This window comes from Rattus norvegicus, chromosome 15 (genome assembly GCF_021556685.1).
Source record: "Rattus norvegicus strain SHRSP/BbbUtx chromosome 15, alternate assembly SHRSP_T2T, whole genome shotgun sequence".
NCBI classification, from domain to species: domain Eukaryota; kingdom Metazoa; phylum Chordata; class Mammalia; order Rodentia; family Muridae; genus Rattus; species Rattus norvegicus.
This window is the reverse complement of record NC_141548.1, coordinates 37,403,750-37,431,026: the sequence shown is the minus strand read 5'-3', so window position 1 is coordinate 37,431,026 and position 27,277 is coordinate 37,403,750. Positions and strand designations below refer to the sequence as shown.

At 47.9% G+C, this 27,277-nt stretch overlaps 2 protein-coding genes and 2 pseudogenes across 6 annotated transcripts in view; 2 read left to right on the top strand and 2 right to left on the bottom strand.

Moving 5' to 3' along the window:
• Atp8a2 (ATPase phospholipid transporting 8A2) overlaps positions 1-10,971 on the top strand; it is a 528,141-nt gene extending 517,170 nt beyond the window's left edge. For 4 of the 5 annotated variants that reach the window (XM_087586606.1, XM_087586607.1, XM_087586608.1 and 1 more), the window contains one exon: positions 1,761-10,971. In XM_087586606.1, coding sequence (XP_087442732.1) covers positions 1,761-1,858 — 98 coding nt within the window. In that variant the 3' untranslated portion in view covers positions 1,859-10,971. 5 annotated transcript variants of the gene reach the window in all.
• Positions 5,250-7,043, bottom strand: Eif4b-ps1 (eukaryotic translation initiation factor 4B, pseudogene 1; annotated as a pseudogene).
• Positions 10,972-17,277: 6,306 nt separating the features above from the next.
• Shisa2 (shisa family member 2) lies at positions 17,278-21,575 on the bottom strand. Its single transcript, NM_001191936.1, has 2 exons — positions 21,242-21,575; positions 17,278-17,902 (listed from the first exon to the last, which is right to left on the bottom strand). Exons 1-2 carry the CDS (start codon positions 21,573-21,575, stop codon positions 17,349-17,351), a joined length of 888 nt encoding a protein of 295 aa, NP_001178865.1. The 3' UTR covers positions 17,278-17,348.
• Positions 21,576-25,673: 4,098 nt separating this feature from the next.
• On the top strand, positions 25,674-26,266 carry Rps9-ps9 (ribosomal protein S9, pseudogene 9; annotated as a pseudogene).
• Positions 26,267-27,277: the final 1,011 nt, after the last annotated feature.

Sequence of the window (27,277 nt, the reverse complement as noted above, 5' to 3'; positions counted from 1 at the left end):
AGGCTTCCTGTTGTGTGTGTGAGGTTTCCTGTTTGTTGGGAATGGGCAGCAGTCAGGTGTAGGTGGGTTGCTTGTCATCTGTGCTCACACTGGTGTGACCTTCCCGCCTTCACTGCTCTGTCTCTCAGACACCCTCCTGCCTCCCGTGACTGCCTGCTCTGCAATCTTCTCCCTCTGCCCACACCAAGTGTCCCAGGGAATCCCCAGCCCATTCTGCATTGGAATCATTGGTGCCCACCTAAGCCCTCAGGCTTTCTGGGCAATAGCTGGCAGGCTTACCCTCCTGAAGGAAAGGAAGCCAGCCTGAGGACATGGAGTCTTCCTCACAGTCTCTGCCAGCCCGTCCTGCTTGTGACTGTGTCTTCACACCCCGCAGACTAGACTTTACTCTCTGTCAAACATCTGAAAACATTAGCAACCCAATAGCAGATTGACAGCTGCCCACGCTTTCTGATTTCCCTTTCCCCTTTTAGAGAATGTGCCAGAAAGGTAGAGAGGGGAGTTATGACAGAGCAGTTACTTAGGATGCAAGAAACCCTGGGTTCTATCCCCTACACGATAACAAAGAAAAATGTTTAAAACTACTGTGCCAGTGATCAGATAGCTCCATTGATAAAGCACAGATTGGAGGAGAGGGTGCCTTACAACCATCAGGTTTGACTGTGCTGTCTTCCAGCCAGGACATCTAACTGTGCAATGGGACGTCAGTCTCTGCCACAGCAGGAATTGTCATAAGAGAGCAGGTCACACTGCCCAGCTCTTCTTCCCAGCTCTGCCACTCACTCGGTCTGTAACCTTAGACAAGTAAACTAGGCTCTGGGGCTTACTTTCCTCAGCTGTGAGGTGGAAGCATAGTGTCATGTGTCAATGGACAGAGTCCTCGAGCCATCACCATGCAGGGTGTAGAACTATTGGTCCTGATTTTGTTATAACCCTGTGCAGCTTGGCCATCTGTAGTCATGGCACCATACACTGAGTCTGCCTTCTCAGGTGCTTCTCCTTGTTCACGCAGAAACAAAGCCACTTCATTTACTTACCAGCCAGAACCAGTCCAGTTCACAAACTGGAACTCTTTATAAACTGTGTGCTTTGCTGGCTTCTCTATTAGGGATGTTTTCCTGACGTGTTTATGGCCTCATAAAAACCATTAGGCGGTCAGGACATTTCCTCTTGATCATTGGTAGGATAGTGGGATCACGGCCCACTAGCCCATGTTTGTGTTTTCCACACTGAGCCCCCAAGAATTAGAAAACACTGCTGTGACTTGAATGTTCTCTGTAACACATGTGGGCATGAGATTGCTTTGGTGACGGAATTGAGGGAGACACTTTAAGAGTGACAGAGTCACATGAGCTCTATTCCAAAGGCCAATGAATTAATGTCACCCAGGAGCGGGGTGCTGTCCTGCCATGTTATGTTGCAGTAAAGAAGTCCTCCTGAGGCCTCTTGATATTGGACTTCCAGCCTCCAGAACTGTAAACCAGACTTCAAGTCCATACTTCACCTAGTCCATGGTATTTTTGCTACAGCCGCAGAAAGCAAACTCCTTCCACTCTGAACCATTTCCATCCCAGTTTGGTCAGCCCCCTGCCCCATCCCTTTTGCTCATGAAGATCTCTTCATCTCAGGTCTCTGTATCCAAAGCTAAGAAAGTCCCATGACCACACAGTTCAATGGGGTCATCCAGGAAAGCAGTTTGTCCTTAGTCTGGAATATTCCCCCATCTTCCTGCTAACGCTTCTTCCTGTGTGTTTCCGCAGATGGGTATGCCTTTTCTCAAGAAGAACATGGGTGTGTTACACAGGAGGAAGTAGTCCGTTGTTATGACACCACCAAAGAGAAGTCAAGGAAGAAGTAAGAGTCAGAGTTTCCTGATGGCTCCAAGGAAAGAGATTCGGTTTGTTGCACGCAATGTTAACGGTTTTGTCAGGAAAGACTGGCGCCAGCAGCTGGACACCAGAAAACACATTTCTGTGGCCTTAGCCGACCAGTTTGTTAGCAGCTCTCTGTCCCTGTGCGGTCCCAGGGCATAGGCGTCAAGGGAAGCCATTCTCCCAGCTTGTCTGCAGCGCTTGGCCCAACATCTGTTTACCTTGTTATGAAGCATTCAGCTGGGCTTTGTGAGGTGTGAAATTAAAAACTATGCTTCACCAATGCTTAAACATCAATACCAGTGGTTCTGGGAGAGAGGAAAGGGGCATTACATTACAAGAGACCAGTCCTGTGTAATTGGAACAGGGTACACTTACTTCCTGTTTGGTGCATGCACAGATCATACAAGTCTCGCTTTCTGCAGATTGCTGGCTCACTTTGATTCCTGTTTTGTTTGTCTGAAGTTGGCATAAACTTCTTGATTGCAGCGAAATCAGAAGAACTTACGGTTGAGGGATAAACCTGAGAACATTTCTTTGCCTCTTTCAGCCGCAGCCTCGGCAAGGCAACCAGCCAGCGTCCCATGCCTTGTGTTCCTATTTTAGGTGCGGGCCTTCAGTCACCATTGCTACCCTGGGCTGTTGTCCTTGAACCTGCACAGCTGTCCCCAGGTGCGGTGCCTCACAGCTGAGAGCCACCCATTCAGGTTCTGTGTGTCTTTGTTCCTCTGTACATTCAGATGTGGATATCGGAAATCTTTCGTATTGCCTAGCCCCGCCCAATCCTGCGCCGCCCAACCGCTGCCCAATAATTCCATACCTGAAGGAAAGTGTCTGCTGCATATCAAGCCTTGCTTAGCTATCCTTTTCCCGATCCTGTGGGTGAGGGTAGCAGGCTCTGCACACCATTTCCGTAGCCTCCGGTGGCCCCTCAGACCCAGCATCTGCTTCCTGGAGACGCAGAGCACATTCTAGACTTTCCACAGTTTGGAAGTGAGTTTGTAATGGTGTCTGTGCACGGAAAGAACAAAGCTGCCCCTCTGAGATGCTAGAATCAGGGTGAGCCAAGGAGATAGCACAGGGCAGAGAGTGGGGAGGAAGGGGAGCCCCCAGATCTCCCCGGAAGGTGACAAAGGACACGAGACTCAGGAGGCAGACACAGAGGACATTTTTACCAGGTCTCTATGGCACTTCTCATACCCTACTCTTGACAGACAGTTGTGACCAGCCCAGGTACACTGTAGAAGACCTTGTCTCACAGATTTGGGGTTGGGGGAGTGTCGGTTGATTTTCTTGAACCATAGTCTTGCACTGTGTGCCAATCTAACCTCGAATTCACTCAGTAGTCCAGGCTGGCCCCAAACTCTCAGCAGTTCTTCAGCCTCCCGGATATGGGCTCCTTTTCTGTATCCAACAAGTTTCAGACCCAAGGTCCTCTCTGAACAGTGGCTTAGGCTCCTAAACAAGGAAGGGAAGCCTCCAGCTCCAGCTCCTAAACAAGGAAGGGAAGCTTCCTCTCTGAACAGCAGCTTAGGCTCCTAAACAAGGAAGGGAAGCTTCATCCACTGCAGGTGCCTACTCTGAGTCGGAACAGAGCCTGGGGGCCCCAAGCCTGTTTGTGAGAATGGGGGGGGGGGGCGCTCAGAAAACATAGTCTTGGCAGCACCCTTTCTTCCCTTTACTTTGGCTACCAAACTCTAAAACCCCAGATTTTTGGACAGCTTAAGGTGAATACCCTAGGTACCTGTTACTGGTAACATGGTACCCAGTACCACCAGGATGCTGTGCGAGCTTAGAAACTAAAGAAGCATGGAGATGGCTAAGCAGCGCACGGTGCTGCACTCAGGAAAGGAGAGGCCTCTGTACTTCACTTCCTGACCCGTTACTTTTGCAACACTGAGGACGGACGGGTACTGGAAAACCTTGGATATGATTTGTATTCAGTAAGAAAACTGACTCTCACTTGGGAAGTGACCAGGTTACTGAGATGGCTTGAAAGGGGGCAGGGTGGTACAATTAACAAGAATCTTGGAAGTGACCTCTCTTTGCTCCCTGAGGCAAGTAAGAAAATCTAGTGTGCCCCACAAGCTGGAATCCTGACAGATTATACCACACGGGAGAAATAACAGGAAGTGTGCCTCAAATCAGCAGGCCAGCCATGGTGGACATCTGAATTGCATCCCAGAGAGGCTGGGGCAGAACTGTGGGGAGGAAAAGAAAGTCAACTGAATGCTTCTAGGCTTTCCACATCCGCACCCCCACCCCACTCCCCTCCTTCTTGTCTTTTTTTTTTTTTTTCAACTTTAAAGACTGGATTTGGAAGAAAAAAAAACCCAAAACCCTTAACCCAAATGATGGGATTTTACATCTCAAGACATCTCCAAAATAATGTCTACCGATTACAGATCATTTTCATAGAAATTTTTTTGCACAAATTCTACATGTATTCAGGAGCAGGACATAAGTCATCACTGCTTTTATTTAACAGAGATCAAAGTAGGAGATGAGGCTACAACAGCCTTCTTTTGGCAAGGGAAAGTGTCTACAACCAATGGTTTTTAAAGACTCATTCAACTATGGGTATCTCTCTAAAAAGCCTACTTCCTAGCTATTGGCCAATCAAGTCCACTGGATAAGCAATTTGCTGTGCCCACGGCTGCAGCACGCTGTACCAAGGCTTGCACACTAAGACTAAGGTATTGTTTAACTGCAGGCACCCTGACTTCCTGCAACAGGAAAACTTGCCATCTTTGGAACTGACCCCTACAGTGGTGCATATCAAAATAGACAGGTCAGGGTCCTATATTCCAGGAGAAGCCAGGACTCTCTTCAATAGTTCTTTGCATTATTCTTTATTCTCAAGGGAAGTTAAGAAACCCACCCTCCTAAGCAGAAAGCCACACAGAGTAAGTCAACCCATGCACCAGCATGGGGTTCCAGTGAAGGAAATTTACAGAAACCTTAAAACACCCCAATCAAGGCAGAAGACCTCCAACTCAACTTTGCTCACTTTGCACCCCTATCCACCACCCAAGTCCATCATTTGAATTACTCTGTTCTCCAAGGGGTGACAATAGCAGGAACCCACAGTGGTGGGACAGGGAGTGCAGGAGTGCTGGTTTGTTTGAGAAAAGTAGATTCCAAAGGCCACAGCTTGTGGTGTCCCAGATAAAATGTCTTTGAGGACAGGTGTGTGACTTAAAGACTACCTTTGGGAGGTTAACAGTGTCATTAAGAGCATGAGATGGACAAAGTGACAAGGACAAAGTGACAAGGCTTTGAAAGAATGTGGATCTATTCAAAAGTTCAGTGTTTAGACGGGACAAAGTCAGGATACGCATGAGTAGTTTGATGGACTCTAAGATGTTTGAGGATAGACTAGAAGAGGTTACAGGATATGGGGGTCGACTTAGTATGGCTGTCTCCCACTTTCTCCTCATCGTCACCGTCCATGTTGACAGCAGTGTGTGTGCTTGCAGAACTGAATTTGGAGGCTGGGTTCTCCTTGGATTGTTTGGCCCAGGTACAGATCTGGAGTCTTGATCCTTTTTGCTGTCTTTCCTATCCAATTCCTTCTGGTGGCCTTTGTTCCCTCCATCTACAGGACCACAGCCAGAGATGTTCTTTTGGGACAATCATTCCATCTTTGTTTTCCCTTCCTTTCTTCTCCTTCCTCAGAGGGCAGAGCCAGAACTACTCCCCGTCACGTGTAGGGGACTGCTGCCCTATGTCCGAGCTCTGAGATCCAGCAGGAGGGGTGCAGCGTTGCTCCCCCTCACATTCTTCTTTGGTGGAGGGGCTGGCATTACCCTTAGAGGCTGATCGGGTTTACAAGGCTTAGAGGTCGGAGAGAAACAGTCTTCTTTATGAAGTGCTTCATTTTCTAGAGATTTCTCGCTCTCTCTCTCTCTCTCCTCCGCTCCCTCTCCTTTGAGTCTGCCCCATGTGGCTGAGGCCCCAGTCTGTGATGACTCCCTTCCTGTCTTCACCGGTTCTTTCCTGAGTTCACTCGGCCATCTTAGGTGTCTCTGCTGGGATTGGCCGTCTGGTTCTGGATGGTCCAGCTGATGCTGCAACTTCCCTGCTCCCTCTAAGCCACTCTTCTACTTCTGTTTCTCTAGCAGCTGTGTCAACAGGCTTTGCCCCTCCAAAGATAGAAAGATGCTGCTCGACTCCCGATTGGACTGGGAGGTGCCATCGGAGGAATCATCTTACTTAGGAGTACTCTGAGGCTTTGCTTTTTTTTTTTTTTTTTGGTGGGTGGTGGAGAACCTTTGTTATCACACCTATAATCATCCTGCGAGTAAACATTTCTGGTGTTCCAAGACCAATCAACCACCCCATCTGTCATAACTGTCTTCCTAGTGGTCCTCACCTCATCTGTAGTCATCATCCCTCCCGTACCACTACCAAATGCTCTTCTGCCACTGCCTATCCTGGAGTCACACACTCAGAGTCTCTGCCGTCTCTGTTGTCGTAGCTATCCTGTCACCCATAGTGATCCATATCTCAGCACACCCACCCGAAAGCTCTCCTGATCCTGCTTGGAACTCTACCGATCTCGATACTTTTCTCTGAAACTAACATCAAGTCTCGAGGAGGGTAGTCCTCAAAGCTGTCTGTGTCTGGACAGATCCTCCTGTCTGTATCTGTTTTGTTCCAATCTCCATTTCTATCTTGACCAGAACAACGACCACCCAGTCTTTACCCAGTGCTGGGTCAGTGACTTCCACTCAAATGCGCATTACCTAGAGGGTCCTTGCTGGTCTGCAGGGCACTGATCAGAGCACTCCAGTCCTCTAATTCTCCATAGCCAAGCCTTCCAACCTGTCTAGATTGTTGGGATCACTTGGCAAGCATACAGCATTGGTAACCTCATCCTCTAAGAATTCTTTAATAGTCTTCGGTCCGGTCATAGGGCAGGGTCCCTAAGAAAACAGGGTAGGGTGAGGATTTGGACAGACAACTCCAGTTGATATTTAGTTCCTCAGCAGCCCATGGAGCTGTGGGAGAATGGGACGATCTATCAGAGGCTCCCTAGACACATGTCATCATTACTGTGCCAGATCATCTGTTCAATCAGCCTAGCTCTCTCCCCCCATCTCCAACCATGAGACCTGTTTGCGAGGTGATCTCCCCCTTCTTGATCTTCTTTTTGGCTGAGGCTGCCATGTTCAGGAGAGGAAGAGAGAGCTCAAAGGCCCCACTCCATACTCATCTGGGAGCTAAATCAGTACGGAAAGATTGAATTAAAATTGAGCTTTTTGTCGGACACCTAGTCCTCTCTTGAGACCCTGAATCAGGTTAGCAAATGCAAAGCATTTGTTTGGGGGTTTCCCCTTGTGTTCTTGTCTTTTGACTTTATAGTGTGCGCTTTCCCAGAGCCTATTTTCTTCTTTTGAGAAGTAGACTAAACAGCCTGTAATAATGAGGTATACAGGCAGGAGAAAACATTTCTGGGAGGGATGGTTTTCTATTTTTTTTTCCTCTCCTGATTAAGCTTTTTCCTAGCCAAATGACTAAATTGGGTTTCTAGGCAAGGCAGCTGTCATGGTGTGCGATGTGTACTATTTATGCAGGGCCCACAGGGGAGCCGTGTCATTTGTCCCGTCTTTAAATTGAGGTCAGAATGTCTCACATACAACCTCTCCCTAGGGAACAGAATGGACTGGACGAGGCTGCACACACTGACTGTCAGCTCGGGGGAAATGTCATGTGGGACATGTCACTCCTGTCAAATAGTCTGTGACCCTTGCGCTGGCAGGTCAGATTTGGTTAGCACTCCAGCTCTGGGTGGAGCTAAACTGGGTTTAGGGCTAAGTCTGCTCACAGAAGGCTCTCATGTCTGGCTAGATGCTGTTCTTAAAACTGTAAACAGTGCAGCCAGTATCCTTTTAACTTAGTTCTGGATTCTGCCACGCTCCCCACACCCACAGGGAGGGCAGCAGCGTAGACAGCACACACTATCTGAGGAGGCAATACCCTGGCTGTTTCTACAGGGCAGCCTGGATTAGCACCACCTAGCAGGGTGGGGTCCTCTGTGTGATGCTCCTGGAAGCAGCTGTCTCCGCTCTATCAGTGCAGAACAGTCCAGATTTCTAGATCAGTATTATTTTTCCCATCTCTCAACACTCACGCAAACACAAAGACAAAGAGCGGGGTAGATAACTGTGCTCCGGTGAAGGAGACACAGCTTCTTCAACATTTGTAAAGAAATGCGCTAGACAATGTCCCTGGGGTTCGGCAGATGCTAGCTGAGCATTTTCTTTTCTCTGACAAGCCTTCAGGTATCCACACAGAAAATCAATAATGACCAATCAAGAAGCAATGAATGATTTTTGTTGTTGTCTTGAGACAAATTCTTATGTAGTCCAGACTGGCTTTGAACTCACCGTTTACTGAGGTTGCCCGTAAAACATTTGATGCTCTTTGCTTCTTTGTTTTATTGTATGTTTGGTTTTGTTGGAACTCAGGGCCTTGTAAATGCTAGCCTAGTGTTCGAGTTGTGCTACTTTTGTTCCCAATCAGTGAACGATCTGTTTTTGTTTTTGTTTTTAAAGCGGAATTAGGTACTGAGAATCTGACAGTGTAAATGGCTATGTAGGCTGTCCGCTCAGCTTTTTAAATAAAGAAAGCTATCATCATAATCTCTCACTTGTTATAATAATGAGCTTTTCTTTTGAGTCATAAGGAAGATAATTTCTATCAGCTATTCTTGTCCTGGGATTCTGCCTTAAGCCGGCAAGTCGAGAGTCAGCGACAGTGTCGTTGGATGAGTCGCTCTTTGTCTGGAATTTGTGAACGGGCTGCACAGTTCAACTAGGATTTGAATTACTACCCAGAGTCATTGTCCCAAAGTAATTCAAGGAGTGATTTCAGCATTTGAAATGTAGCCTTCATCTCCTGGGGTCATTAAAAACTGAACAGGGAAACTGGCCAAACAGACCTAAAGTGACAACTTAGCAAAGAAATAGGTTTATCAGATAGATCAACCCAAAAGGTCTGGTGCGATGGTGCACACCTGTGATCCCAGCCCCCAAGAAGCTGAGGAGCCAGGATTAGAGATTAGCCTGGCTACACAGTGAGTTCTAGGCCAGCCTGGGCTAAGAAGGCTCTGTTTCAAAGATCAAACAGAACAGATGTGGCCGCCCCGTCATACTTTCTGCATTAATGTGCTTAAATTGACAAATGTAACAACAATGGGAAAGTTAAATATAATTTTTTAATTTTAAAATAAAGTCCCTTCAAAATAAAGGGTGTGTGCATCAACTGGCTGTGTTGGTAATTCTGCATTGGCTTCAAGGCTCTTATCTATATCCAGACAGTAGAGGAGATTAGCTCAGGCTAACCTTAATAGAAGGTAATCCACAGGTAGCAGAGATACAGGCCCACAATTCCCACAGGGGACTACTAAGTATCCCTAAAAGAGAACTGTGGAGACCAGTGCTCAACACAATGTATGGCATCCTTCATTCATGCAGTTTTCCTCAGTCCCCATGTCTACTTTTTCCCTTCCCATGAGCTTCACAGAACGCTGAGTCTCAGACTGTGTGTGTCCCGGTTTTGTTTTTGTTTTTTTAAAGCCCCCTAGGATGAGTGATTTTCTTGGGTGGGAAAAGAAGGGTGTGGAAGCAGCATAAATCCAAGTGGTCAGAAACTGCAAACCAAGGCTGTGAGCAAACAGCGGGGAGATCAGCCCAGCCTCAGCCCAGCCTAGCCCAGCCTGGCCTTAGGAACACCTCAACAGTCCCCAGGGAGAGGAGACAAAGGAGCGATTCTTTTTCCACCCTGGGCTGGCTCCTTTTCAGAGGACAAGCTCCTGCTCTCTCTGCCTCTGAGATATCTTTTCTGCTCCCTCTCCCAGGCATCAGACCAAGAAAAACATGCTCACAGGATTAGCCCCTAGGCACTTCTTCTGACCTGGCTCAAGAAAGGAAGGAGACCCGTTTGTTTGAGAAATCAGGAACAAAGTGTCAGGTGGCTGTGATTTATGGCAGAAATAGGAAGAAGAAAGTTGAAATAGCATCCCTACCCAAACAATCCTGCCCTGGAAAGCAGGGGTCAAGAGGGTTTATCAAAAGCCTGGAGCCCTTCCTGGTGGTACATGCCTGTGATCTTAGCACTCCAGAGGCTGAGGCAGGCAAATGAGGAGTTGGAGGCCAGCCTGGGCCACAAGCCAGGTCCTGTAAAATAAAACAAATAACAGCTTTGTACAGGTAAGATTTTCTGATTTCCTGTGTGAAATAGGAAGGAGAGAAGCTAAAGAGCTATGGAGTTGGACTGGCGTTAGCTGTGTTCCTAGAGGTGGCTTGGTATGCGTTTACAGGGCAAAGAGCAAACGCCATTTTAAGAAAGAAAGAAAAAGAAGAAGGGAAAAGAGGAAAGCTGCCTGGTCATGGAGTTTCTCTCCTTCCAACAAGATCCCAGCCGCATATCCTATAACTATGGACAGTTATCCTATGGTAATTACAAAGATTCCTGTGCTCGTAAAGACTTGTCTGGTTTCCAGTCATAAACTCTGTGTAAGGCCCCAGCCTCTGCTCCCCCTCCCTTCTTGCCTGCAATGGCCAAGAGCAGAGCAGCACCAGGACTCCTCTATCTGGGCCACCCTCCCCACAGCAATGCAGCTTGCACAGCAAGGGTCAGCCACAGGGGAGAGACCCACACCCTGCCTATCACTGACCCACAGTGAGGATGTGTCTCTGGTGTCAACAAAGCTGTGTGCCCCCTGTGCTCTCTCATCTATTCTGGGACTGTTCCAGTGCTGTTTACCAAGGACAGGTCTTGATCTAGCCATGCAGGGGGAAGCTGGCTGGACCTTGTTAAGCTGGCTCCCAGTAGAAGAGTGAGTGCTCCCATTATACATGCAGATATTTGTTCCCTCTCTCTGAGAGTGTAGTGACTTTCAGTGCTGTTAATCTCTGGTTGTTTACATGACAACAGTATGGTGTTATGAAGTCAGTCTCCCTCCTGGAAGGGAGTCCATGCCAAGGATGTCTTCTTGTACATCGGTTTTATTGACCAGTAGCTTTGACCAATCCTGTTAACTGGTGTATGTCTGCACAAACCCATTTCAAATAAATGTCTGGCTAAAGCAGAAGACTGGACCATGTTTTACTTTGGAATCCCCCTTTCACACCCATAAGCAGTTAACATAACCACATAACCACATCTCCTTCATGAGAAAAGGCTCCAGAAGGCCACACCAAGATTGTCAGTGTGTCACTGGAAGGAAGGAACTGTGTCTAGATCAATACCCCCATCCCCAACCCCTGGGGTTCATCTCCACATCTCTGCAAATCGGGAGGGAGCTTTTCAAATTCCATCAGGAACAGCATGACTCAAGGCATGCATATTTGAGTCTTTCCTTCCTCCAGTGCAGGGATTAAATCCTGGACACACTAGGCAGGTGCCCTGCTGTGAACTGCACCCCAGCCTGCTGTCATTGTTTCTCAGATGCATGTTCCACAGTCTATTCTGAAAACCCCAAATCCTCCTGTATGCTGCCTGCCCTTTTTTCCTTTTGTTTGCAGTGCCCTGAGTCAAACACAGAGCCTCTCACATGCTAGGCAGGCATCTGAACACTCATCTATGGTCCTGGCACACAAATTTAAAACTTCTAAAACTGGATAGGATGCCACAAGTAGACAATTTGCCCTATGGAACTGCGTTTGATTTACACAATTATCTTTTATTTATTTATTTTTTTTCTTTTTTGTCGGAGCTCGGGACCGAACTCAGGGCCTTGCGCTTGCTAGGCAAGCGCTCTACCACTGAGCTAAATCCCCAACCCCTCACACAATTATCTTAAAAGTATGGTCTAAAGCTACCTTCTAGGACACTAGGTTGCAGATGTTTGTGTTGTTGTGATAAAATGTCATGACCAAAGCAACTTCAGGGAGAACAGAATGTGTGTCAGCTATAGTTCCAGGTAATTATTCCATCGTTGTGAGGAAGGCAAGGCAAGAGCTTCAAACAGCTAGCGTCATCACATCCACAGTCAGGAACAGAGAGGATAAATGCAGACCTGCTTGCTTGTGCTCACTGTGATTTCTCCTACACACAGTCCAGGACCTAAGGCGTGGTCCCGCCCACAGTGGACTGGTTCCTCTAATAGTAGACTTAATTAGGACAACCCCTCACAGACGTGTGCACAGTCCAAACTAAACAATCCCTCATCAAGGTGATTCTAGGGCCTGTCAGGTTGATAGTTAAAGCCAACCATCACAGTCAGTATTACCAAAGGAGGTTAAAACCCTTCCCTTACAAAGCTGCCTGACCAAACCCACTCAGGCCAGCTCTTGGGTATTCATTTATTAATAGTGTGTCACACATATAAGTAAACTTATTTAAGTCTTGAAGACTGGCCTCTAACATCCATCAGCTGAAGTGCTCTGGACTTGAGATTCCAGAGTGGTAGTCGTTGAAAGGGGGAGGTTCCCTCGGCTGAACTCAGAGCACAGCCTGCTCCAGAGCAAGTCCAAATGGCCTGTTTCTCAGTGGTTTCTGCAACGTTTATTGTAGAGTCATTCACGGAGTTGAATGACGTTGATAGTCTTCCCATCCATTCAGAATTTTTTAATGTGTTTTGATCTGGACTATTCTAAGTTATTTGCAGAGAAATTGCTTTTGATTTCTCCCCAACTTTCCAAATGTGTTTCTTCATACATTATTTTGTGTGGTTAAAAGTCTTTCTGCCTGGGCCAGAATGTGGCTCAGTAGCAGAACACTTGGTTAGTGTGGGTGAGGCTCTGGGTCCCATCTCTAGGCCCAGACAAAACCACACACACACACACACACACACACACACACACACACACACACACACACATTTGCAATCCTTGTCTTTGTCTGCTGGCCAAATTGTCACTGTTACTTCCCCAAAGTGTTAAAATGGCTGGCCAATGAACTCTAAACAAGCGACTGGAATATGGCAATCCAGTCCCTGAAGCCCCATCTGAGGGAACTGAGCACCATGTTCTCCTAGAGGCCATTTCAAATGTCCTTGTGTGTCAGGGAATAAAGGAAGGAAAGTGGAGAGGGGAGAGTGAAAGCGATGGCACTGGGCCCTCTAAGAGGCATCCTCTTATGCTGGCTTCAGTCCTCCCAACACACTGGGAACTTTTTTCAACCCTCCTGTTCTTGGACCAGCCCTTTAAGCATGAACATCCCTGTGAAATTCCATCGTGGCCTCATCGGCCCTCTCTACTCCCTCCCCTTTCTCCATCATGCTCTCGAGAGTCCCTGCAGGTACCTCACGTGTTTATGTGTCCAAAGCTGCCAGAACCCGCTCCATAGGCTTTGAGGTTTCTGCTAAAGTCCTTCAGCCTTGCCACACTGGGCTGCCCTTCAGAAGCCATGATTGTTCTGTTACTTACACCATGAGAGGAATAAGCACAAGCAGGACCTGGCCAGATTTTCGATTTCAATTCCAGAAAGTCCAAGGAACCTTTAATGCAGTCACCTTGTTGTTTTTATCCAGCGGTGGTTCAGTGTAAGGCACTGTGCTGGAAGCTTGTCTTTGGGAAGTCTGATTTCTGTTGATTTCACTCTCTGCCTATGCCCACCCACTTTCGGGATCCTAGCAGGATCTGATTCTAATGCCACACACAGAAGTCTGCCTTGGGTATTGCAGTAAAATGTAATACTTCAGGGATGCCATTCTATTGGACCAGGCTAAGTTAACGGGAGTCAATAATCCCCAAGCCTGCTAGCTTTATTCCTTGGCATCTAGGAAGCTCAAGCAACTGCAAGCAAGTGTGTGTGCCATTTATCAGTTGGCAGAGTCACTTCAAGAAATTACTGTGCATTTTGTGTGCTCAAGGCCTGGCACTGTAACAAGGGTCACTGTGCTGGTTCAAAGCGCGGCTGCCTGAGGAGAGAGAGCCTCTGACTCAGAAGTCTTCGCAGCCTCAGCCTTGAGGACTTTTCAATCTCCCTCCCAACATCCAGGTCATTGGGGGCCTGGCTGTCATTACAAACTTTGTGCTGAGAGAATCATAAATCCTAATTTATAACAAAACAAGGACCATATGGGTCACTGAGCTCGGGAAATAAAGCTCTACCATTTTGAAAGCATGAACACGGGCCTGTGGGAACCCGCTCAGAAATGAAGAGTATGGCGCATGCTCCAGAACAAACCTGTGAATCACAATTGCCTCCTCGGGCTGGCTACCCTGGATGCTGAGGTTAGTGTTTTTTGGTGCTGAGGATGAAACTGAAGGCCTGAGGTAGGCAAGAGAGGCATTAAGAAAGCTACACCCCAGCCTGATATTGACGCATTGTAACCTTTCCCCTGCATTAGAAATGGTGGATGTGGAGTTTCCACTTTGTTTTGATTTGCTTTCCTTGGAGTCAAGATCTCACCCTGTCCTGCTGTAAACTCCTAAGTGCTGGGATGACAGTGATGGGTCGCTAGGCCCAGATCAACTTTGTTTGTATCGAAGTCATTCTGAACCAGGCTGACCTTAAACTCATGGCCATGCCTCTACCACTGCCTCCCAAGTGCTGAGGTTACAAGCCTGAGCCACCATGCCAGGCCCATACTTTTCAACAAAAGACCTGGTTAGTTTTTTCTTCCTTGCAAAGATCTCCTGAAATCTAGAGAAGGCCGGGCTATCCTCCTGAGTCAACGTCATCAACTTAAATGCTGTAGAAAATGTGTGTCTATTTTTCCATCAGTAAATGACCCCCCTTTTCATACAGACTGTAAGATGTTTCAACTGAGTGCAAATTACACCACAGAAGTTCAGAAATGTTATATTCCCGAGAGAGCAAGGCATGCTGGGACTAGGTATTCGTACTTCCACTTGGCTAGCGAGCTCTCTCCAGTTCCTCCCAGCTCTGCAATTGCTTCTAGCGACGTCATCCCCAGAAAGACTTAGTAGCTTCGTTGGATGAAACCTCCCGTTCCATGTACTAGAGCTTTACGTTTTCACCAGGCAGAAGAGTGAAGAAAACAAAGGCTCTCACCTGAGCAAGCACTGCCTCAGAGATGCACACGGGTCAACCTGCATCGAGCAAAGCCCTGGCGTCAGATAAAGAACTGGCCAACTACGGCTCGCTCACTGGCTTGTCGCTTGGCTCTGTAGAGCGAGTGCTTAAGCCGAATTTTACCCTTTGAGATGGTGGGGGTTTGGGGGGCAGTTGGTTAGGATAGTGAAAACTGTTTTGTGACATTGAAATGTCATAGAATTCAGATCTCGGTATTTATAAATCAGGTTTGGGGCTGGCAAGATGGCTCAGTGGGTAAAGGTGCTTGCTGCCCATCCTGACGATGACTTGAGTTTGATTCTCGGGACTCACATGGTAGAAAGAAAGAACAGACTTCCATAGTTGTACTCTGCTCCCCACAGATGTGCCACAGAACACACTTACCTACACACACACACACACACACACACACACACACTCACACACACACTCACACACATACATGCACACATGTACACGCACACACATATACACACACTTACCTATACACACACACTTACCTATACACACACATACATGCACACATACATGCACACATGTACACGCACACACATGTACACACCTACACACACCCACACACATACATGCACACATGTACACGCACACACATATACACACACTTACCTATACACACACACTCACACACATACATGCACACATACATGCACACATGTACACGCACACACATATACACACTTACCTACACACACACTTACCTACACACACTTACCTACACACACACTCACACACATACATGCACACACATACATGCACACATGTACACGCACACACATGTACACACAGCCTTGCTGGACCCACCCTTGCTCAAGTGTTTGTGAAGTGCCAACTGTGGTTGTTTTAAGACAGTTGATCAGCTGTAAGCACTACCATGAGGACAGGAGATCCCCAAAAGAAAGAAACCTGCTTTTGAGTGTCAAGGTTTGCCACAGATATACCCAACCTCCCCTGACACCAGGTAATGTGTAAGTAAGGCTCATGGCCCCAGAAACAGTAGCTATGATTCTGCGTAACTGTGTTCTGTTAATAATGACTAATTACACAGTAAACATTCCCCGAACAATTCACACCATAAAATATTTATTAAAAATTTAAAATGATTTTCTCCTGCTTTGGTTATTAAAATCTTTGATTCTTGTCTGTTGATACCAAAGGCCAGCAATAATGGGACACTATCACTGTCATCATGAGATGACAGAGGACAGAAGGCAAGACGGAGATGCTGTGGGTGGCGTAAAACACCAAACTTCACAGTTATTTAACAAAATTTGGCTTTGCTAGCAGTTGAGAATTTACTTACAGTGTATTTAAACTTTCCTGTAAGTAAGTGGTTCATGTCTGAGGTCTAAGTGCCATCCCCTATCCCCATGATGGCTGACGACCTATACAAGCACCTCCTCATCACTGTTGGTTTTTACCGATCTTCATCTGCCCGTCGGTAATTTCCCGCCCTTGGGACTATTTAGATCCCGAAACCGGGCAGAACAAAATGAGCCACCAGGCCATACCACGTGGCAAAGTAACTTGGAGAGCAGCAGAGGGCAGCTCATGTTTTTAATTGAAAAAAAAAAAAAACAAACCAAAAAACAAAAACAACAACAAAAAACCCATACACTCTTAGATACCACTGTGGAGCCAGGAAATAAAAAGGCACCATCGAGGGGCTGGGGATTTAGCTCAGTGGTAGAGCGCTTGCCTAGGAAGCGCAAGGCCCTGGGTTCGGTCCCCAGCTCCAGAAAAAAAAAAAGAACAAAAAAAAAAAAAAAAAAAAAGGCGCCATCGAAAAGGAAATGAATGGATTCCCTGCCACCCACCCTCGGAACTTTGAATGTCTTCATCAGAAATGTTCATTTTCTTCCAATCTTTTTAATGTAGAAAATCACTTAATAAGATCTCTACACACGGTTATCAAAAAAACAAAAAAAAAAAGCACATAATAGCCTCCCCTCCCCCAAAGCATAAAAATAGACAGACTATATCTTTTACAATGAAGCTAAGACATGCCTCTGGCGGCTGAGGCCGATGACTAGTGTCGGAGTTCAAGCTTGTTTCTTTTCATAATAATTCTATAATTTACATCTCCTTTCAGCCTTGAACACTGATTTTTAAAACAGCCCAGGTAAGCGGGGAGGTAACAGGCATTCTCCAGTGCCGCTGAAGCAATGAGTAACAGCACCATTGAAGCCCTGACTCTGGCAGCCACACCTCAAGGGCACTTAGGGGCTCAAGCATTCGTCACATGCTTGAGGACACAGGTGGCAACCAGGGGCCGTGCTTTTCCACTTTGAATCTGGACACACGCACAGACGCGCTGCTCTGGAGATGTCCCCTTATAGGTAAGGGGGTGAATGAAGTCATCCGGAAGAGCAGTGACCGGAACACCACGAACTTGAGCCGACTTCTGGAGCAAGAATCGGGCCCTGTGTTGCTCAGTCTCATAGAGGAGTCTAATCTGTGAGCTGCAGGCTATACGGTCACTGCAGGGAACATCTTCTGCTCACTGTTAGTGTGAGCAAAGGAGGGCTGCACTGGTCTGTAGCCAGGCTGCAGGCCATCCATGAACGGAGGCACCGGCGTCATGGGTACAGAGTCATGTTGTACCGCATAGCCCACGTAGGGAGTATGCAAGTACTGCCCTTGATGGGGTACGATCTGGGTGGCCTGCTGACAGTTGAGTACAGAGAAATTTGTGGGCATGTTGACGTACACATTGTTCATGGTTCCCTCGGGCAAGCAGCAATTGGTCTGTGACCTCGTCGGTGGAGCCCGGGCCCCGGAGTTCGCACTGGAGCTGGAACTGGCAGCCGTGCTGGACTGGCGAGAAGATGAGCCCCGTGACGTGCTGGCACTGGGAATCATGGGAATGGTCTCCATCAGGCGGTTGCCCCCTGGGGCTCTGCTCTGCTGGGGATCCTGCTTTGGCCGTAGACATCGGCAACAGCACGCTGCTACGAGGGACCCGAGGATGATGAAGGCAACGAACACGGAGCCAACGATGAGAAACGGCACGTAGATGGGGACTGGAAAAAGACAGAGACACAGCGTTATGCTTCACAACAGAATCACCGAACATGGCGGCCAGCAAGGGCTGGGGACAGACGGACAACAGTGACTCCCAGAAGCAAAGCCCGAACGAAGGCTGGGCCAGCTCTGTCACAGGTCAGAGGTATGCAAGCTGCATCATCGGTGGCCCAGTGCTTTGGAGCGCTGCCAGGGTTCACAGGCACGGCAAGGCCCCTGGAAGCTGAACTTCATAATCCCACTTAGATTCCCCTAATACAATACCAGATGCTCCGGCCAGGTTGTCAAAGAACAGGTTTGATATAGGTGACCCTACAGTGGCCGAGCAGCCTAAAGAAATGCTAGTCTTCCCCAGCAGAGCGTCCACCAAATCTACATGGAAATGAGCTGACACTTTCCTAAGAAGTTCTGCACACTCCTTGGCTTCTTTTTGCCATTACTGCCATAACGGGTTTCTTTTCTTACAGGCAGAACAATAAAAAACAAATAGGTTAAGATTCTGAGCCATCGTCATTTCCAAGAATGAAGATGTGGAAGGGAGAAAACAATCAAAAGACAAAGGAACGCTGGGCCACGGACAAGGCTCAGCAGAAAGAGGTTCTTGCCATCAAGCATAATGAACTGAGCTCAATCTTCAGAACCTAGATGGTGGACAGAGAGAGCATCTCCAAGTCTTCTCCTGACCTCCATGCAAGCCACGGCACACGCACACACAGGTGCCCCCACACCAGAATGGATAAAAGTTAAAATATATATAGATATATGTAGATATAGATATAGATATATTGCTAAAAAAGTGACAAATCTAAAAAACCCTGCTTAATAAAAGTGGATAATACCAAAGTAGTTACCAGAGACTGAGGGGGAAAGGGGGAAGAAGAGGGTGGAAGGAGCCAGTGGGTATTAAATTATTCCGAAAAAGAAAAATAAACCCATAAAATAACAATAAAAGGGTTGTTGGTAAAACCAGCAGAGTAATGAACTTTGCTTTGAAATGATTTTCTTTAAAAAAAAAAAAAAAAACCTTTCAGGAACCTGGCATGGTGGTTCACAGCTTTAACCTATGGGAGGCCGAAAGGACAAAATTATCTTTGAGTTCAAGGCCAACCTAGACTACACAGTGAGTTACTGGGCCAGCCTAGGTTATAAAGTGAGACTTTACATATTATATATAATTATATATCATCTGTTTAAAATAAGTAACAATTTTTTTTAAATTGCGGGAGCCATGGGAATGGCAAGAACACAGGGCTAGCAAATCATGCCAGCAGTCAGTCCCTCAGCTGGTTCAGGACACAAGCAGGCAGGAGGAGCCTGCACAGAGCTCGGGACGCTTCTGTGGAAGTCTACGCAAGAAACTGTTGCGTTTTCTGGTGCATTCCGGACTCGGTTCCTTTTTTGGCATGGGTGGGAGTGGGTGTGAGGTGTGGGGAACTGGATTGGATGAAGTCCTCCCAGATGCTAAGGAACCAGTTCACCACTGAGCCAAGCCCAGCCCTCCCTAAGGACTCCATCTGAACAGGGATTCATGGGTCTCACCGGCCTTGGTGAGGCACTGCTGCCAGCATTTCCGATGGGGCAGCACAGAGCCCAGACCTCAGAGGTCAGCTCTGCGAGCAGCCTTTGCACACTATACTGTGGGAGTCAGGGCTCCCACTCACATACCACACAGAATCACAGAGAAATAAAGGCTGAACAACCAGGCAGTGGACACTGCTGAGCAGAGCCACTTCTCCTCTCGGAGTCCCCTCCCTCTTGGGGTCCCCTCCGCAGACCAGAGGGCTTGCTGTCTGCCATCTGCAGCCCAGCTGGCTCCCACAGCTGTACCGCTGGTCTCATTACACCAGCACTGCAGGCCAGGTCTAGACCAGAGCAGCGAAAGTCAAGCCTTTTCCTACACACAGTATAAATATTTCACTCCCTAAATGAAGAGGCCGGCCCCCTCATGTTGTAAGAGGCAAACAAACAAACAAACAAACAAGCCACAGAGATGTTTTACCTCCAATAGGATAGAAAAAAAAAACTTGCCTAAATCAGTCTCAGCCCACATAATGAGTTTGGGGGAGAAATAACTGTTCTCTTTCCAGGATTTCTTAATTGGAAGTGTAAATAGCTACACGGGGGTAAAGAATGCAGCGCTACCAGAAGCCCCCGCGGGCTTAATTGGGCAATTCGTCCTTCATTGCAGAAGGATTGTGAGAGAACCAGGAGACTTAAAGGGAAGATTTAGGAGTGGAGTGAAGGGCGCCTATGCCCAACAGCTACAGTATGAGAAGGCCGCTGCCTCCACTTGGCTTCAGCCAATGCCACCCCGACTTTTTAGAGGTCATTAACAAGCCCAATTTCACAGACACCGTATTGTAGTCACTTGGCTGATTTCTCTAGGCTTTGTTCCCAGACCACACACTCTGCAAAGCTGAGTTCGGATGGTACCTTCTCCAGAATGACCCTCAGCTCTCCTCCCTTCAGACTCAAGTCAGTGTACCAGCAGGAGTAGCAAACTTACAAAACCCTTAACTGTACTGAAAAAGAGCTGCCGGCCGGAGCCTGCTCTCTAAAGCAGAAACCACCTGTACCAAAAGCTCAGGCAAGTCCAACCCTATGTGCATGTAGCGCGCGCGCGCACACACACACACACACACACACACACACACACACACACTCAATTTGGCAGCGTCTCCTTAAGGAAATGCCATCTACTAAATTATCTGACAGGCTTATTTTCAAAATCTGGCTTTGTCTATTAAGAAATAGTCAAAGCCTCAATGAGCAAAGTTGGGCTGTGTTCCAACCGCACGTCTATCAAGTCTGCCCAAGGAGACCAATCCAGATTCCTAGAGGCCTAGGTGGCCTAGAGGGCTGTGCACTGGCTCCTCTGGGAGGGACGGGACTCCTGGGATGTGAAAAGAAAGGTGTAGCATCCACAGAAGCTGTCCGTTGCTCCCCAGAACTGCCTTCCTTCTGAGGACCCTTGGAGGAAAATCCTGGACAGGCCTTCTCCAGAGGGGTGTACCCTTGCTACTTTCTTGACTATTCCCGAGAAATTAAGCCCAATGGAGACAGGGGGCATGGGGAAAGGAAGCCGAGAACCATGAACAGAAGCAACGTGAGTTTTTGGCCTCACTTCACATAAAGTTACTGAGTAGGGGAAAACAAAAACAAAAACAAAACAAAACAAAACAAAACAAAACAACAACAACAAAAACCCAAACCCAAACCCCAAAAAAACTCAGTCTTCTGCTCACAGGCTCTTTCCTAAAACCTCCAGGCTTCCAGGTCTCTGTTGCTCAGGCAAAGCAACCGCCCTCCCCATTTGCACCTGGCTGTTGCTCCCCTACCTGCGGAGCTGTCTGGGCCTTCTCGGTCCGTCCTGCCAGGCTCCCCTACGCCCTGCTGGCGGTCGTTGTCACAGCCGCCCTGGTCCAGGCGCGCCTCGGCGCTGGAGCAACAGTAGCGCAGCGCGCAGCTGCCGCAGCAGATGGTGGCGTCGCCGCCGTCGAAGCGCTCGGGGCACTGGAAGCCGATGCGCCAGACGCCCTGCGCGTCCAGCCAGCCGTGGCAGTACTCGCCGCTGGCCCGCGCCCCCGCCGCCAGCAGCGCGGCCAGCAGCAGCTGCAGCAGCGACGCGCGGTGCCTGGAAGAGGTGGAAGGTGAGCAGCGTCCGCCCCACATGGCACTGCTCTGGGCACTGGTGATGTCTCTAGAGGACACGGATCTCCCCCAAGAAGTTATGGCTCAGCGATCCCAGGGGCTTTCCGTGAGGAACACTCCCCCTGTGAGGCGAAGCCGAAGCTGCAGAGCCAGGGTCTAAGTCATCCCTCCTTGTGAGTGACCCGGTCCCTGCTAGGTTCGGCCTTCACAGGAGTATAGCAGAAGAAACATTCCTGGAAGCCTGGCTTGCAATCCGCCCTTCCTTGTGCATCCCGGAGGGGACGCCCCGCTGCCGACCAGGAGCTAGGCTGCGGCTGGAGCGTTTCAGCATCAGGGTCCGGAGCTGCTGGATGCTTTCCGCCTCTAGTCACTCCCCGGGAGAGAAGCAGCGAAGGAGGCGGGCAGTGCGCGCAGTGCTCCCGGCAGCAAGTGCAGCAGCGACCGGCTGCGCTCTGCCTCCGCCGCCCCGTGCTCGGTCCTCATGGCTCCGGCCACCGCTTCGGACGCTGCGAGTGTCCGCACCTCCCCTGCAGTCCCAGAGCCCGCCCGGCTGGCGGCGGCCGCGCTGCTGCTGCTGGGCGCGGGGCCAGGGGCTGCCCACCCCGGCTCCTGCTGCTGCCCGCGTCCGGTCTCCCTCTTTCTGTCGCTGGCGCGCCCACGCGGTGGGAGCCGCCCACGGAAGTTTCAGTCCCTCGGGCTACGGGAGCAGAGGAGCGCGCGGACACCCCACGCTCGCCTAGCAGGGCTGCGAGTCAGCTCCGACTCCCCGGCTGCGAGCCGTGCTCCCGTCTTAAAGAGGAGGCTTCCCTGTGCGCATGCGTGCTGAGCGGGCTTCCCTCCGCCTTGGGACGCCAGGGGACACCCGTAGCCCTTCACTTTCTTTCACCAAAGGTGTGGTGGTGGCCAGGCAGCGGTGCGAGTGAACAGAACAGACTTGTGGGAAAACACGTTTTAAGTCAGCCACGCCTTGGAAGTCAGTTAAAGCAAGGACAGTAGAAGCGAACGTTTAGTACAGATCTTCGACACCCAACATTCTGAGTTACCCTCCGAAGGATAATTCTTAATCACTTTCCACGTTCCAGAAGACGGAGTCATCACTCAAACTTGTCTTGCTCAGCTTCCAGCCTCCAGGCCCAGGAAGAACACAAACCCTACTTGAGACGTGGTGCCTGGCCTCCGGGTGCCTCTTCACTGCACAATAAAGAGGTCAGCAAGGACATCGATAGGGTCACGGTCTAAATTATCTATATCACTTTATTGCCCCCCCCCCATAGTTGGGTTTGGTGATTGTCGCCGTCCCGTCCGGCAGAAAGGTGCCTCTGTGTGACATTTGACCTCCTTAGCTTAGACAGCTGCAGTCAGGAAGAAGGCAAGGGTCCAGACGCCAGAGAATCTAAGAAACGAATAGCTTCACTCAACGCAGCTGAGCAGGTGCTGGTGCTATTAAAGTAACCATGAGTATTTTTAAAGGACCTACTGCGTCTTTCTCGGCTGGAGCGATTCCAAGTGAATCCTAAACTCAGCCACACAAGGAGGATCCTGAACATCACATGTTCCCCGGCTCTGGTTCTCTAATGGAGAACCAGCTCTGACGACCCACAGCTACACAACACAAAGCAATTTTATCCACAGCAAAGACATTTTGGGTTAAACCACTACAGGTTGCTCTTAATGCAACCCTTACCTAAAACATTGAGAATTAGCCTTCCACTCACCCCCAGAAAATGTTCACAGAGAAAACTCTACCGTCTGTCCCTGTGCCCACAAAACACCTTATTCTTGTCATTTAAGCTGCACTTGCACGGAGCCCCAGGGCTTGTGCCTGAGAAGCAAGTGCTCTACCACTGAGCTCCACTCCAGTCCTGAAATGACATATTTTTAAATGCACCGAACACCGACCTCCTCTAAGCTAAGAAATGAACAAAACTTCAGCATTGAAGAGGCATGCGTCTCATAAACACATTCCACATTGAGAACTGGGGATTCACCTTGACACCTTGGCCATCCTTTCCCTCAAGCAGGGTGGTCTCTAACCCACGAACTAACTAGGCCCAACCCTGCTTAGCCATCAGAGATCAGATGGGTTGGCCACGAACTCAAGCAGACTCAACAGTCTCTGGATTAACAGAGGAGTTGGACTGAAACATAATCAAGCAAGTACAAATCATACAAGTACGATGATGTACAAGCAGCATTGTGCAAGGCCAATTTGTGTGTGAGCGGTGGGCACGTATGTGTTTATATGTATGTCCACATATATGAGCATGGGCATGGTGGCCAGAGGTTGACTGATGTGAGGCCTCTTTCTCAACTACTCTCCATTTTGAGACATGGTATCTCACAGAACCTGGAGTTCACCAAGTGAACTAGACTGACAGGCATATAAGCTCCAGAGGTTTGCCTGGGTGCCCCCATCCCACCCCATGATGGGATACAGGCCAAAGCTACCACACTTAGCTTTGCTGTGGGTGCTGGGGATTCGAACTCAGGTCCTCATGTTTGTGTAACCAACCCACAGTTTACTGACTTGATCCAGCTCCCTGACTCTTTCCAGAGTCAGTTAAAACACACGGGGTGTGAAAAAAGAAAGGTCAGAAAAATATCAGAGGACTAGAACTTAGACTTAGGCCCTGAGAAGCCAAGTGGAGAAGCCAAGTTTTGACGGATGGAATTTTCTAGCACTTACATATTCCACTTACATATTCCAGGCAGCCATGTGGCTGCGATGGCAGATACTCTATACTGAGCATCTCTGCAGCACATCTTCACAGCCACCCTATAAGGACAACATTACTTTGCTCATTTTATTGGTGAGGACAAATTTCTCAGCCCACATGGACAGAGGGTGTCAATTTGCCTGGAACCACTCACTTGTTGTTTGACCCCAAAGCCCATTTACCAAACCACAGTCACCACAGTCACCATTTCCAGTGCCAGGATAAATTGATCAACCCCCCTGGTATTCTGGTATTTAATACTTTTCTAAAATTTATTTTGTTTTTAATTAGGTGTAGTGTGTCTGTGAGCGAGTATGTGACCTGTGTGAGTTTCAGAGGCCAGAAGAGGGCATTAGATCCACTGGAGCTGAAATTACAGGCAACTGTGAGCTGTCCCTTTGACTGCTGGGAAACTTACTCCAGCCTTCTGCAAGCGAGTTACAACTCTAAGTATTTTCCTTAGGTGTTGTATTTGATGCAAGATATTCGTACTGAGTGCAGACGGCACTTGCATTATACCTCCTTTCTTCTCCCATTTATGTGGGTCTGCAAAACATCCGTGGTTTATCCAGAGTTCATAAAGAAATTGTTGAACTTTTCATACTGAATTGGTCAGATGGTTTGGTCGTACCATGGTTTAAGGTCAATGTTTCCGCTTCTTTCCCAAGTACTCAACATCGGTCTATAATGGGTAAATTTAGAAGCCTGTGGCCTTGAGGAGTTTTATTCTCTTTTCTCAATCATTGGGCATCCTTTATTATGTTGGGGACTGGACCCAAAGCCTTGTCTATTCTAGGTAGATGTTCTGCTATTGTACCATATCCCCAGAGGTGTTTATGAAAAGTTAAAGAGAGCTGTTTCACTATGACTTGATGTGATAATTGTCTTCATTGTTCAAAGGTCCCACACATTATTCTATCACGTCCTCTGATTTGTTTTTACTTTTACTGTGCACCTACTATGCTGTATTGAAATTGTATAAAATAACTTACCAATTACTTTTCTATGGTGGGTGCTACAAAAGGGAGCTTAAGATGGCCTTCTCTTTCCAGAGGCAACAAAAAGAAATTCCATCACTATTGTTAACAGGCTGCCTAAACTACTCTACTGTTCTGAGAAACCAAAACTAGCTATCACAACATAAAAGTTTGTAGCGATAATAATTTATAATAATCAAAGCTAAACGTTGGGCAGACTGACCACGACCTGTTTAAAACCATACAAAAAGTATAATCCCTCTCTTTAAAAACCTGAGTTCTATAGAACATTCTCGGGATATTTTTCCTTTAAGTATGTGTATGTACATGTGCATTTATATGAATAAAATAGTTGACTTAAAAAAAAAGGAACTTCTGACCCTTTGGCGTGAGTTCGTAGGCGCAGTGAACCTAGAAAAGTCAACATGCAGGTCGCTAGAAGGTTACAAAACTTACGGAGACCCTTTGAAAATTCATACCTCAACCAGGAACTTAAGCTGTTCTGAGAGCGTGGGTTCGGGAACAGAACTGTTCTGTGAGGTGTGGAGGGTCAAATTTACCCTGACCAAGATTCGCAAAGCCTTCTGGGAGCTGCTGCTGCTGCTGAACGAAAAGGACCCACGGTATCTTTTTGAAGACAACCTTCTGCTGAGGCAACTTGTTCACACTGGGTTGCTGGGCGAAGGCAAGATGAAGCCAAGACGAAGCTGGTTTACATCTTGGGCCTTCGGATTGAGGATTTATTTCTCGGAGAAGCAGCTGCAGACCCAGGTCTTCGAGCTGGTCCTGGACAAATCTATTCGCCATGCCTGTGTGCTCCTCTGCCACTGTCATATCAGGATCGGAAAGCAGGTAGTGGACATCGCATTCTTCTTTGTTGGTCTGGACTCCCGGAAGCACACTGACTTCTTTCGCCATTGTCTTTAATGGTGGTGGCTACCCAGGTAGTGTGAAGAGGAAGAATGTCAAAAAGGGCCGGGGTGGTGCTGGAGCTGGTGATGATGAGGAAGAGGATTAAAATAACACTTCCTTGGACTGGAGGATCCTCTAGTCTTCCAGAATGACTAATAAAGCAAAATTAACACTTGAAAGAAAGGAAAAGAGAGAGACAGAGAGACAGAGAGAAGAAGAAGAAGAAGAAGAAGAAGAAGAAGAAGAAGAAGAAGAAGAAGAAGAAGAAGAAGAAGAAGAAGAAGAAGAAGAAGGAGAAGGAGAAGAAGGGGAGGGAGAGGTGAAGAAGGGGAGGGGGAGGTGAAGAAGGGGAGGGGGAGGTGAAGAGAAGGGGGAGGGGAGGAAAGGAAGGAAGGAAGGAAGGAAGGAAGGAAGGAAACTTCTGACATTTCACTAATACCTGTTGAAGATCAGATATTTAAAGAGACGACTAGAGGACTGTAGCTCCATGAGCTCACTTGCATAGTAAGTGCAAGCCCTGGGTTTGATCACCCGTACTGAAAGCTAATTAATCAATTATGGCTGTTCATAACTTTGCTGCTTGGAGTCAATATGAATCACACAGAGGTAATCATATTTCAGGTGCTGGCAGTCGGAAAAGCTGCAAGCTCCACCATGCTTTTCTGTGAGTTTTTGCAAGACCAGACGTTTCTTGTCATCCACACACCCAGCAGCAGTCTGCTAATGAATAGTTTCCCCTTCATTCACGTCTCCCTCCGTTTTTCTGTGAACAGGAGGGGTACTGCAAATTTCACATTTGTTTTATGCTCAAGTATTTGGGTTAACCAATATGAATTCAAAGTGTAAACCATTATGTTAATTTACATTTTTAAAATTTTTCTCCTCCTCCTCATTATTATTTTTATCCCTTTAACTCTAAATCTTGCTCCGCTGTTTTGTCTAACCCCTGTTGGATGCTGGCTGTTTTATCATTTCTCTTTGGAAATACGGGATTAGGAGGCATCCAAGGCACAGAAGCAAACCCAGCAAGTATATAAAAATGATTGCAACCGGGGCTGGGGAGACGGCTCAGTGGATACAGCAGTTGTTATGCAAACATGGAGACCAGACTTTAGCT

Excerpts from the sequence above, each read along its gene's own strand:
- Shisa2 (NM_001191936.1), bottom strand. The coding sequence starts at position 21,575 with ATGTGGGGCGGACGCTGCTCACCTTCCACCTCTTCCAGGCACCGCGCG. Across the intron at positions 17,903-21,241 it reads AGGCCCAGACAGCTCCGCAG|TCCCCATCTACGTGCCGTTT; the intron begins GTAGGGGAGCAA and ends GTCTTTTTCCAG.